We start from the raw sequence: 13,473 nt of genomic DNA, 5'->3' as shown, positions 1-13,473 counted from the left end.
TGTTTTTAGAAGCTAGAATTTCTAGTTTTTAAACTTTTCTTTTAATTACATATAAAAATAAAAATGATTTTTTTAATAAAAAAAATTAAGCTTTTTCTTTTTAGTTACGCTTTTATTTATTCAAATAGACTATATTTTCCTAGTAACATTTTTCATGCTTGACGTATTTGTTTACCTGCGATATATATTTTTCTATAATGTCTTTGCCTAATTCCAACCCTTCTGTATGAAAGAAAGTTGAAAATGCGGCCTCCAAGGGTCCGTAGTTTGCAGGCTATTGCGTTAGTCCGGGGTTTACCCAGAGCGCACTGAAAGGTAGCGGCTGCGGATTCCCACGTCACAAAAAAAAAAAGTTGAAAATGCGAGCCCAAACATCTAATTATACATGATTTGTTTGAATCAATACAAATTTTGTTAATTGCAAATATGGTGAAAATAGAGTCGTATGTTCCACATTTACTGGTTTTATTTATGAATATGATATATGGAACCTTCTTTTTTTCCTGAAAATATATGGAATTTATTTCTTTCGTTTGCCCCATCGACTAATTCTAGTCCTAACAGTACTATGGTTAAAATGAAAAACATAAACTCGAATACCATACCCAAAAAAACACCTCGAAGTGGAGATTAAAACGAAAAGATACAATCAAAAACCAATGCCTTAATATATGTCAACGGTAACACTGATCTATATCTGTTTCATCACCGACAAACCATAGAAAAAGAACAATAAACGCAAAACCGTTGATATAGAACTTTTGAACTTGTTCAATAAATAGCAAAACATTTAGTTCTTAGGACCAATGTCTTTGAGAGTGCAAATCTGCTCTTCTCCCATTGCAGACATCACAGTCACCACAAGATCTTTTCCATCCTCGAACCCACCTTTAATCTACATGCGATCAAAACCACAATCAGTGTTTTTTTCAAGTTAAAACGTGTCTTAAAAATCAAACATCCTTTATTATAAATTATAAATTATATAAACAAAAAAAAAGAGGTCGTCGGAAATTTTCAAAAAGTACAGGAAGATAAGCGTTTAGGATAAACTGCAAGTGAACTATTCTTGATGTAAGAAATTTATGTTGTTAGCTAATAACAGAAAATGTACATGTTGGTAAAAATAAAATAGATGATAATAATAGCAAACCTGGCCAAGCAGATTGTCATCGGTAGGGAGTTTCAAATCATCTTTTGTGTTTCCATTTTCAGTCAGAAGGGAAACCTACATCATAGACGAGGAAAACACCCAATCATGCATTCCATCATTATATAAACCATCTAAGCCTAATCTTGAATTTAAATTCTAGGTGTGAACTATGTGTCTCGCTTGATATGCCACACGCATAGATATATGCTGTTTCAAATTTTGGCCATCAAACAACCAGATTAGGGATTAAGATCTACAAAATTAGTCAAAAAAAAGTTACTGAGAGCAGGAGTTGCATTTAAAGGATCTCTCTCATTCAAAATTTCAGTGCTTTATAAAAAGTAGAAATTCTATCTGAAATACAGTAGTAAAACAAATTTGTATAACCTGAACTAAAAGTAAATGTAAAAAAGCGAAAATACACATTAGCATGGGAATGAGAAAGCATAAATAAATGCAGAAAAAACAAAGGAAAAGAGAAATATATAGTAACTAAACTGGCAGTAGGATCCTAGACTCAGATACCGACAAGAACCCTTGATAGGGGGATAAGTTACAAAGAGACATAAAAATTGAAAATACTCGACAAAGATATCGAATGATTGTAAACATCCAGTTTGCATCAGTCACGTTTTTTCGGTGTTGCTATAAGTAAAGCCAAGTTATTTCAGAATAGGCTAGTGTAAAATGAAGCAACTTACAAAACCATCTTCAGAAATGTCAATAAGCTGATAATCAGTACGGTTCACATGAGGCACCTGAAAAATGTTTAAGAACAAAATAAGTCAAATTTATTGCTGATAGAACAGAACGGCTGAGTGCTTTGGTCAAAGGTCAGTAACAAATATTGCATGGATAAAACAAATAAATCGACGACACGTTACATCACAATTGTGTGAGGATGGAACAATATCCTCAAGCTTCTTGCCATTGAATATGTCAATTGCCACAAAGTGACACTTTGCATGCCCATGCTTGCCAGTTTTTGAAGTCGAGACCTCCACTACCTATTCAAACAACGGGGACAAAATTATAACATTCAAACATCAAGGTTTTCTGGGAGATGGGAGATATGAAGAAAAGGGCAAGGGCAAGTAAACTAAATTCTTAAGAAAATTACAAGAAAGACTTAGGATACAACATTCATTAGAATTTGTGGTTACCTTGACAGCAGAATAAATATTACCATTTATACTACATTCTTTGTATAAGAAACATCAAGATGAAAGTTCTGATGCTTGCTATCCACTATTTGGATTCAACATTGGTTGGATGATTCTGACATAAAATTCCAATAATATTTCTGAATAACCAACTTATTGTTTTTTTGCTTTCCATATTATTAATATATGCCAACACAAACCAAGGGAAGAGTTCACCTAATATGGGGATATTATTTCTTGCCATGAAGACAAGATCGTATGCAATCACAATCGAAGAAAAGTTAATAAACCAGGAAAAGACGCATTGTGTTGATGGAATAAATAAAGAATTAACTAAGTACGTTTGAACAAACTCCATAAGAACTATATATTATGCATTATTGCATCTTACAAGATGCCATGCCTACAAGCATTTGATTAACACAAAAAACATATGCATCCAGGGCCTAAAATATCTACAGCTTGACATTTCATTTTAACAAAGAGGAGCATAAGATCATTTAAATTTAATTCCAGCCAGCATACAGTACAAATTTTCCCCCCATATTTTATAATAGTTAGAAACCTATAATGGCAATGCTGATTCCCAAAATTTTCTGCTTACATATTACTATTAGCAAGAACTTTAAGGCGTCTTTCGAAAGTCTAAGCCCATGGTATGATCCTAGCAGACACTCACAAAATAAAGGCGAAACAAAACATCAGCAAAAAAATTATAAAATTCAAGGAACAAAAGTATGAGGCTGAGCCTAACATATTGAAGAAGGCATTCCAAGTAATTGGATTTACGTATAAAAGGAAGCCTCACAGAAAAGGAAATAAAACACTTGACAATGGATATGGATCCGTGATTTATAAATCCTTGGTATGGCACGTTATGACCATCCATTATACATTCACTTTTCACTTTCAGTCTTTTCCAACCGATTATCCAATAACTAATACATCAATGTTGAATTGTTTCTGCTGAACTTCCAATGATTTCTACCTTAGGTTAGACAAGGCTACCTAAGATGAACTTAAACAAATAAAGTATGAAACTTTATCAGTCCAAAATCTAAGAATAAGTTAATATCAAAATTCCAATTTTTCAGCAAAATATAAATTCATCATCAACTCAAAAACCCACGATTTGCGGCGGTGGGAAATGGGAATCACCGGTCGAGAATACGCCCGAAAAAAAAAATTGAACGAGAAAAATGGAGAAAGAACAGAACCAACAAACATAACAACAAAATTAACCTAGAGGAGAAGAAAGGAGAAAACAACCCGATAACACCTCCTGAATTGAGAATCGAACAACCCAACAAGATCTGAAGAAACCAACAAAAACCCAGATCCAAATTCGATCGAATCCACTCAAATTGAAAGAAAGAAAAACAAAAAACCTTGCAAGGTCTGGATTTGATGACTATATAGCCGTTCTTACGGATGGTGCCGGCTTGCTGAGGGTAAGTCTTGGAGGCACCAGCGTCCGCCTTCGACTCGAAGTGATGCTCCTCGTCCGACATCTCCGTCTTCCTTTACGCACGTTTGATTGATCTTTGTTTCAACGAAGAGCTTCAGTTTTTTGTTCCTTCTTTGCTTGTGTGTGTAAATATGTGTTTGTATGTCCCCGTATGTATATATATATCTATTGGCTTGTGGCGTAGTCCTACAATTCTAAATTCTAATACTAGGACGTTTTTTCAAAAATTTATATATATATATATATATTTCTTGTAAAAAAAATTTGCAATTTCTTCTCAAAAAAAAAATTATGTATCTATACTATATATTAAGCAAAAGCACCTTAATGATATCTTTGGTATGCTCATTTTTTTTAAAAAAAAAAAATCAAGGGGATAAATTATCAAATAACCCAAAAAAAATTAAAATCAAATACTTGAAAAAAATAAATTTATATTATATACACACAAAATATTATAATATAATATTTGTATATAACGCTACATACGCAATGCGTGTGCGATGCGGCTAATATTTATATATGGAAGAAAGGCGAAGGAAAGTAATTATTATTCATAACAAATCGTTAGAGTGAAAATTTTATCACGGTGTAATAAACAATATCGTATTATTTTTTTTTAATTTATGTAACTACCTTATCTCATCTATATCTCAATTTTGTTTAAAAATTCTAAAATTTTAGATGATGGTATAGAATTTATTTAATACGTAGCGTGAAAAGGGGTATTAAAATTTTCTTTTTATTATTTTTCTAATATTTATGTAGTTTTTCAAAGAATAATATTATGATATCAAAAGTCAAGAGAGAGATAATTGAGTAGAATGGGTCGAGCCTACTCAAATTTTGAGGTCTAAGATTTGGGCCGTATTTACCCTTATGTAGTCCAACTTTTGGGTTTCAATGAATTGGGTCTTCCACAACCTTAGAAATGTTAAAAAGAATTTACAAGACATTCATTATGACTTTGTTCAATGAAGTCACATATCATATGTGAGTCCTAATTAAAATTCTTATGATAATATCTTATATATATATATATATACACACACACTTACTATCTTTATTATATATATATTATACTAGCTAAATCCATTAGATAAATTACTTTGGGTCATTTTAATAGATTTTCAAATTTACTCTTATCATTTTTCAACATATTTAATAATTAAGAGACAAAAAAAATAATTTATCATTCAAAAACATCTCATCTCCTCTCTCCACTATCACATTATCCTAATTTATAATATTACTATTATCCTTTTATCCATTATTCTAATTTATAAATAAATTTAAGTTTATAAAATATATTTTGTACACATGCACTTCGGTGTACTAGTAATCTAGTATATATAAATAGACTAAAATATTTGATATATTTGTAATGGGCCCAACTCAACAATTTCGATACTAATTGAATACGAACTCAAAACAGCTGGGGAGTGAAAAATTGAAACAGAGAGCTCTATCAATTTTGACAGACAGCTTACGCATAGTATTTATATATTTAATTACAAATTCTATAAATATTTAGAATCACAATATATATTATCCGGAGACAATCGCACTAACTCCACCACCAAACTCGATTTGTTTTTGCAATCGATTTCTCTAAATTATGTCTAATGATGAAACAAAATAAGTAACGTAAGGATTTGGACTTGTAATTCTAGTAGTATGATTCAAGTTTTCATCATAATCGACACACACACACACAAAAAGTGAGAGACGAGAGGTGATATGATTAATTATGACTTTATGATATATTTGCATGAGGATGAATACATAATTTTACGTAATGAAATTCAAAATTTCCTATTTCAGATGACGGTCATGTACAACGTAAAAAAAATTAGATTAATTTTATAATATAGATCTTTTATCCGTTTTGAATCAAGGAAAATATTAATTTTTTATATCTAAAATATTATTTTTACTGCGAAAGTATTTTTTTTTTTTTGTTAGTTAATTGTAAAAAATATTACATAATATATTTTGATTGGAGTTGAAGTTAGATTTAATTGTTTTTCAGATCAATGCTTAATACATACATCCAAATATGATTCAAGTATAAATTAATGTTAGTCAATGCTATGTTGGGTTTACCTAAGTAATGCTATATTTATTCCATTAATTAAGATCATGTGTGTGTAATTACACATTTCATGATGTGCCCCTCGAATTTTCAATGTCACGGAGTTAGTTTTTTTAAAGTCACGTGCGGTCTTTGCTCCTTAACTTCGCTCATTGTGAATACTATCAAAGTAGCATTTGCAGCTCAAATATGTATGTAAGTGTTTAAGTGATAACACAATAGAGCTTTGAGAATGTCTGTATTACTTTCCAACTTAATAGTTTACAAACGAGGGATCTACTTAACATTCTCTCCCACCTATTCAGCTGCAGACGCCCTCGTCGCCTCAAATTGGTCGAGTAATTATCTGAATGGACACAAATCATACTTTGCTTCCCATATTGCTTGGTTTTATGGCAATCCTTTCCATTTGATTATACGTTAACCAATACTTCTTCAACTTTTTAATAAAAAAAATTGAAATTTCCAAGGGGGGATTGCACTCCCATTCAAAATTAATGACCTTTCTAATCATCATTTTATAAGTATTATAGCTTCATTCATTTAATTCAATAGATTAAATCAATAAATAACTACATTTTCAAAATCAAGCATAAATCCAAGAGAGAACTAGTTTTAAACTATACTAATTTTGGATCATCGCATAATTAATATTGATTTTCTGAATATCTTTTAATATAAAAATCAAGTGCCCTTCCCAATTTTGTCAATTTGAGTTAAATTAAAAGAGAGAAAGTGGGGGAAAAAAAAAACAAAGAGGAACCAAAAAAATGGAAAAAGAAAAAAGAAGAGGAGGTAGCACACACGAAAAAATAATAATCAGAACAAATTAAAGGGAGAAAATTTAGGTTCATATTTTTCATAACACAAAATAAATAAATACTTGTTAACATAAATTCGAATATGCATTATTTATGCAAGCATGATGAATATGTAATATTTGTTTAATTGTTTGTGTGCGTTAGCTGTTAATATTCTCTAAAAAAATATATATTGCATGCGGTATCCGAATAATTATATATACAGAATATTTAAGTTTTTTCATTAATTTACCAAAAATGATTCCCAGTCGAAAATAGTATATATACAGGCAAACATTGGGCAGGCACACATGAGGAAATGACGATGCATGCTGCCCATAAACTTGCTGTCATGGATTCTTTAATTTCCCCAAAACCTGCAGAATGGGCTAATGTTTTTAAAATTAATATACATATATATGTGTATATATATAGATATACATATATATTAATATATGTATATAGTGTGTGTGTGAGAGAGAAAGAGCATGCTTAAAGAAGCAGACATTTTTTTTATTCATAATTAAGTCAAAAGAATCCAACATGCTTCATACCAAACAAACGAAGAAATTTAAACTATATGTACCCTTTAGTTTGAGTGATGAGATAAATAATGCATGAATAAATAATATAATGTATTTAAAAATAAAAAAAAAATGATAGTTAATATAGTATTGAATTTGATTGATTGATTATAGTATATTTGATTTGATTGATTAAATATTATATTAAAATGATAAATTACTATTTTATTCTTTTAAAAATAAATAAAATATAAAACAATATTATTTATAAGAATTAATATAGTAATTTAAATTCAATGATTTGATTGATGTAAGATAAATTATGAATGATTTGATTGATTTAAACTAATAATTAATAGATGGATAAATAATATTACGAGAAGAATGCGAGATTGAATGAGATAAGTTATACATAGATTAATAATAATGGCTACCAAACGGTGCCTATATATAGACCATAATGCTCACCGCATTTAAATATTAACTTCCAGAATCATGATTAATTATGCAACTACACATATATATTTTTTGGTTTTATTATTAATATGAAAAAAGAAACAAATGTGTCATTATACTTTCTCTTCTACATCCGATAATTGCTATCAATTAATTAATGTAGTTTAATTTGTGTGTTTCATTTCACGTTTTTGCATGCTTTTGTGCTCTAAACTGAAAGAAAAATGACAATATCAGATTAGTTTGTGTGAAGTTGGATTACCTTATGGATTGCTGATTGGTCCACGCACTATGGTGCATGGTAGGATCAATTCCATGATGCACAGGATTGCAACTCTGCTAGATGATCGAACGGAATTGCAACTGCACAAGGGATCGGTTATTAGAGGTTATTTGCTGGCAACTACATGCATGCAAGATTGCTGCCCTATAAGAAGGGGACTACTCTTTGGAGATGCGAGGCACTTCATATTGTATCGATCTGATTTCTTTCTTTGTTGATTGTTATTCGAATCATTGTATTAAAGAGAGAGTGTTCTTGGTGTAATCCTCTTGTAACAAACACGATCGTGATTAGTGTATTTGAGCCTTGGGCAAGGCGAAGTGGATGTAGGATATTCAATCCGAACCACTATAATTCTTGGTGTTTCTTGTTTACTCAATTTCTCATATACTGATTTTCAATCTCATATCATCGAATTAGTGAAGCTCCTTTGGGTGATCAATCGACTGTGTTTAAAAGGAAACTCAACAAACTGGTATCAAAGCTGCGGTTTGAAGATGGGAACCACTCGATTCGACATCGAAAAATTCACGGGAAAGAATGATTTCAGTTTATGGAGACTGAAAATGAGGGCTTTGTTGGTCCAAAATGGAGTAGAAGATGCACTCCTGGGTGATGACAACTTGCCGGAGAAAATCAAAGGAATTGATAAGAAGGAAATCCTTGCCAAAGCTCATAGTGCTCTGATCTTGAGTCTAGGAGATAAAGTGCTGCGTGAAATTTCAAAAGAAACTACAGCTGCTGCGATCTGGTTGAAGCTTGAGCACCTATACATGACGAAGTCTTTGGCCAATAGACTCTTTCTCAAACAAAAGCTATATACGTTCAAGATGCCGAATGGTAAGTCTATTGAAGATCATATTGATGATTTCAATAAAATCATTTTGGATCTTGAAAATATAGAAATTAAGGTGGAAGACGAAGACCAAGCACTGTTGCTATTGCGTTCTCTTCCTGATGGCTATGACAATCTTAGAGATACCATGATATATGGTAAAGATGCTCTAACTTTGGAAGAAGTACATTCGGCCTTGATGTCTAAAGAGTTGAACAAGAAGGCTGGAGTTCATACCAATGATCAGAGTGAAGGATTGTATGTCAGGGGAAGATCGGAGAAGAGAGAGTTTAAGCCAAAGTATAAGTCTCGATCGAAATCAAGAACCAAGTTTAAAAAGAGATGTTACAATTGCAATAAGGAAGGGCATTTCAAAAGGGATTGCCCAGAATGGAACAAGAAACACAACGAAAAGGAGTCAAGTTCAGGAGATGTAGCATTAGCAGAAGATGGCTATGAGAGTGCTGATGTTTTATTAGTAAGTACTGATAAACCTGAACAAGAATGGATTCTAGATTCTGGTTGTTCGTTCCATATGACTCCATGTAAGGAGTGGTTCAGTTCTTTTACCAAGACAAATGGTGGAAAAGTCTTGATGGGAAATAACTTGGCGTGTAAAATTGAAGGCATTGGTTCTGTTAAACTCAAGTTGAGTAATGGAGTGATTAGAACTCTATCTGATGTTAGATTTGTCCCAGATTTAAAAAGAAATCTCATATCTCTTGGAATGCTTGATCAACTTGGTTATGAATTCAAAGCCAAAGGTGGAATTCTTAACATCACGAAAGGTGTAATGCACATTATGAAAGGATCCAGAAACAATGGTCTGTATGTACTGGAGGGCAAGACATGCACTGACCAAAGTGCCCTGAGTGCAGAAGATAAAGACAGAACCAAGTTGTGGCATATAAGATTGGGACATGTCAGTGATAAAGGGATGGCTGAGTTAAACAAACAAGGGGCTTTTGGTAAAGATCAGATAAGCAAGCTCGATTTCTGTGAGCATTGTGTGTTGGGAAAACAGACAAGGGTTAAGTTCAAGAGAGCAGAACACATAACTAAGGGCACCTTGGATTATATACACTCTGATGTATGGGGGCCTGCCAAAACCCAAACACACGGTGGCTCGAGATATTTTATAACCTTCATAGATGATTACTCAAGGAGAGTATGGTTATATACTATGAAGCACAAGAATGAGGCTTTGCAAAAGTTCATTGATTGGAAGACACTGATTGAAAATCAGACGGGCAAAAAGATTAAAAGGTTAAGAACAGATAATGGCTTGGAATATCTGAATCAAGAATTCAATGCATTATGCAAAGGGGCAGGCATAGCAAGGCATTTCACTGTTAGGTACACTCCACAGCAAAATGGACTTGCTGAAAGAATGAACAGGACTATATTAGAAAGAGTCAGGTGCATGCTCTCGAATGCAAAACTTGGGAAAAGTTTCTGGGGAGAGGCTGCTAGTACAGCATGTCATTTGATAAACAGATGTCCTTCAGCTGCCTTGGACTTTAAAACACCAATTGAGGTGTGGTCAGGGAAACCAGTAGATTACCAAACTCTTAGATGTTTTGGTTGTACAACCTATATACATGCAAATGAAGGTAAGCTGTCACCAAGAGCAAAGAAATCAATTTTCCTTGGATATCCGGAAGGAACAAAAGGATATAGAGTTTGGATTTCTGAAGGTGGACTTGGTAAGGCAGTGATAAGCAGGGATGTTACTTTCAATGAAGATGACTTGTTAAACGATATGCCTCTAGAAAAAAAGACAGTCATGGATAATGACAGTAAGAGTAATGATCATATCTTGGTGGAGTCAGATCAAGGAGAGTATCTTGATACTACACTACAGCCCGGAAGCTTGGAAGATCAAGAATCATTTGAAAAACAGGATGAGTCATATTTGAGGGATTATACCCTCGTGAAGGACAGAGCAAAGAGAACCATAAAACCACCTGAAAGATATGGTTATGCAGACCTCATTTCATATGCATTAAGTGTGTCAGAAACCTTAAACGTGGATGAACCAATTACCTATAATGAAGCTGTCAATGGTCCACACAAAGAGAGGTGGAGAGAAGCCATGCTTGAGGAAATAAGTTCACTTAAAAGAAATGATACTTGGAAATTGGTGGAGCTGCCGAAGAACAGAAAGGTGATAGGGAGCAAATGGATTTTCAAGATAAAGGATGGCATTCCAGGAACTGTGAATCTCAAGTTCAAGGCTAGATTAGTGGCCAAAGGTTTTACACAAAGAGAGGGCATTGATTACAATGAAGTCTTCTCACCTGTTGTAAAGCATACATCTATCCGAATTCTACTGGCTTTAACAGCAAGCATGGATCTGGAATTGGAGCAAATGGATGTAAGAACAGCTTTTCTGCATGGTAGCCTAGATGAAGTTATCTTCATGAGGCAACCAGAGGGGTATGAGGTAGCAGGCCAAGAAAACAAAGTATGCTTGCTTCAGAAATCACTATACGGTTTGAAACAATCATCAAGACAATGGTACAAACGTTTTGACAACTTCATGATCAGAAATTCTTTCCAAAGAAGTAAATATGACAGTTGTGTATACCATAAGTCGAATTCTAATGATTGCACTATCTACTTGTTACTCTATGTTGATGACATGCTAATTGCATGTAAAAGCATGAAGGAGATAGATAACCTGAAGGATAAGCTCAAAGCAGAATTCGAGATGAAGGATTTAGGTTCAGCAAGGAGGATTCTTGGCATGCAAATTACCAGAAACAGAAGAAAGAGATTGATGTATATTTCTCAGACAGACTACTTGAGGAAGGTTGTGACTAAGTTTGGGATGAATGAATCTAAAGATGTTGCTACACCATTAGCGTCACATTTTAGATTATCCACAGATCAGTGCCCTAAGGAGACTGAAGAGCAGTCTTATATGGAGAATGTACCATATTCGAATGCCACAGGGAGCTTAATGTATGCTATGGTTTGTACGAGACCTGATATAGCATACGCCATTAGCTTAGTAAGCAGATTTATGAGCAGACCTGGAAGAGCTCATTGGAGTGCTGTGAAATGGATTCTGAGATACATCAAAGCCACCATGTCTACTGGCTTGATATATGGTAATTTACATGACACTACAGAGGGATTGGTTGGTTATGTAGATGCTGATTACGCAGCTGATATTGACAAGAGAAGATCGATCAGTGGTTACACTTTCATGTTAAAGGGATGTGTAGTTAGCTGGAAAGCTACATTACAAGCCATAGTGGCTTTATCTACCACAGAGGCGGAATATGTAGCTATTACCGAAGCAGCTAAGGAGGGCATTTGGCTTAAAGGCATCTTAACAGAACTCATAAGAAGAGATATCAGTGTTAAGATGTACACTGATAGCCAAAGTGCCTTGCACTTAACCAAGAACCCCATGCACCATGAAAGGACTAAACATATAGACATCAGGCTGCATTTTATAAGGGATTTGGTGGAGCAGGATAAGATTGATATGCACAAGATATCAACTGAAGACAACCCTGCAGACATGTTGACCAAACCCATTCCAACCATGAAGTTCCAACATTGCCTTGATCAGCTAAATGTTGGGGAAACTAAGGTTACTCCTTAGTCTTGGAATTGTCTTGCCCGAGGTTCATAGGTAATCCATGGTGGAGATTTGTGAAGTTGGATTACCTTATGGATTGCTGATTGGTCCACGCACTATGGTGCATGGTAGGATCAATTCCATGATGCACAGGATTGCAACTCTGCTAGATGATCGAACGGAATTGCAACTGCACAAGGGATCGGTTATTAGAGGTTATTTGCTGGCAACTACATGCATGCAAGATTGTTGCCCTATAAGAAGGGGACTACTCTTTGGAGATGCGAGGCACTTCATATTGTATCGATCTGATTTCTTTCTTTGTTGATTGTTATTCGAATCATTGTATTAAAGAGAGAGTGTTCTTGGTGTAATCCTCTTGTAACAAACACGATCGTGATTAGTGTATTTGAGCCTTGGGCAAGGCGAAGTGGATGTAGGATATTCAATCCGAACCACTATAATTCTTGGTGTTTCTTGTTTACTCAATTTCTCATATACTGATTTTCAATCTCATATCATCGAATTAGTGAAGCTCCTTTGGGTGATCAATCGACTGTGTTTAAAAGGAAACTCAACAGTTTGAATAACATATAACTGAATTCTCAAAAATAAAAATAAAAAAGCGATTTAAAATTTATCTGCATATGTTTATAATTATACACACGAGCTAGAGCCTTTAATTTTTTTAAAAAATCTTTTTAATAATAATGATATATATATAGTTCTCAATAAATTTGATGACCACGGTATATAACATCACTTTATAGCTCACACATCACCATGTGCCGACCACATCAATACTATGTGAATTTAGTCTCTCTTTTGTTTTAGAAGAAGAAGAATACTTGAGATTAATTCATACATTAATTAATGTTATATCAATATGCTACAATTTAGTAATATTTCTAATATTCCTTAAACAAACCAATTAATTAATTTGATGTCGATTTTGTGCGTTAATTCCATGCAGGCCGGTGGGGTACTAGCTAGCTAGCTAGAGCATTTGGATAATTGATCCTTAAATATTGACGCTTAAGTGGTGGCTGGCATGGAGTTTGACAATAATAATGTCATGCATGTTATGGGAAGAATTTTTTA

The 13,473-nt window shown here is 33.5% G+C and overlaps 1 protein-coding gene across 1 annotated transcript; it reads right to left on the bottom strand.

The window, feature by feature from the left end:
- Window positions 1–602: 602 nt before the first annotated feature.
- On the bottom strand, window positions 603–3,912 carry LOC140880762 (eukaryotic translation initiation factor 5A-2-like). Its single transcript, XM_073285501.1, has 5 exons — window positions 3,705–3,912; window positions 2,038–2,160; window positions 1,855–1,911; window positions 1,154–1,228; window positions 603–895 (listed from the first exon to the last, which is right to left on the bottom strand). Exons 1-5 carry the CDS (start codon window positions 3,825–3,827, stop codon window positions 791–793), a joined length of 483 nt encoding a protein of 160 aa, XP_073141602.1. The 5' UTR covers window positions 3,828–3,912; the 3' UTR covers window positions 603–790.
- Window positions 3,913–13,473: the final 9,561 nt, after the last annotated feature.

The sequence above is a fragment of the Henckelia pumila genome, chromosome 2 (assembly GCF_033568475.1).
Source record: "Henckelia pumila isolate YLH828 chromosome 2, ASM3356847v2, whole genome shotgun sequence".
Classification (NCBI taxonomy): domain Eukaryota; kingdom Viridiplantae; phylum Streptophyta; class Magnoliopsida; order Lamiales; family Gesneriaceae; genus Henckelia; species Henckelia pumila.
Note: the sequence above shows the minus strand (reverse complement) of the source record. Positions and strands in the feature narration are given on the sequence as shown.

Coding starts and splice junctions, on each gene's coding strand:
- LOC140880762 (XM_073285501.1), bottom strand. CDS start 3,827: ATGTCGGACGAGGAGCATCACTTCGAGTCGAAGGCGGACGCTGGTGCC. Junction 2,161..3,704: donor TCAAATCCAGACCTTGCAAG/GTTTTTTGTTTT, acceptor TTGTTTGAATAG/GTAGTGGAGGTCTCGACTTC. Junction 1,912..2,037: donor CATCCTCACACAATTGTGAT/GTAACGTGTCGT, acceptor AACATTTTTCAG/GTGCCTCATGTGAACCGTAC.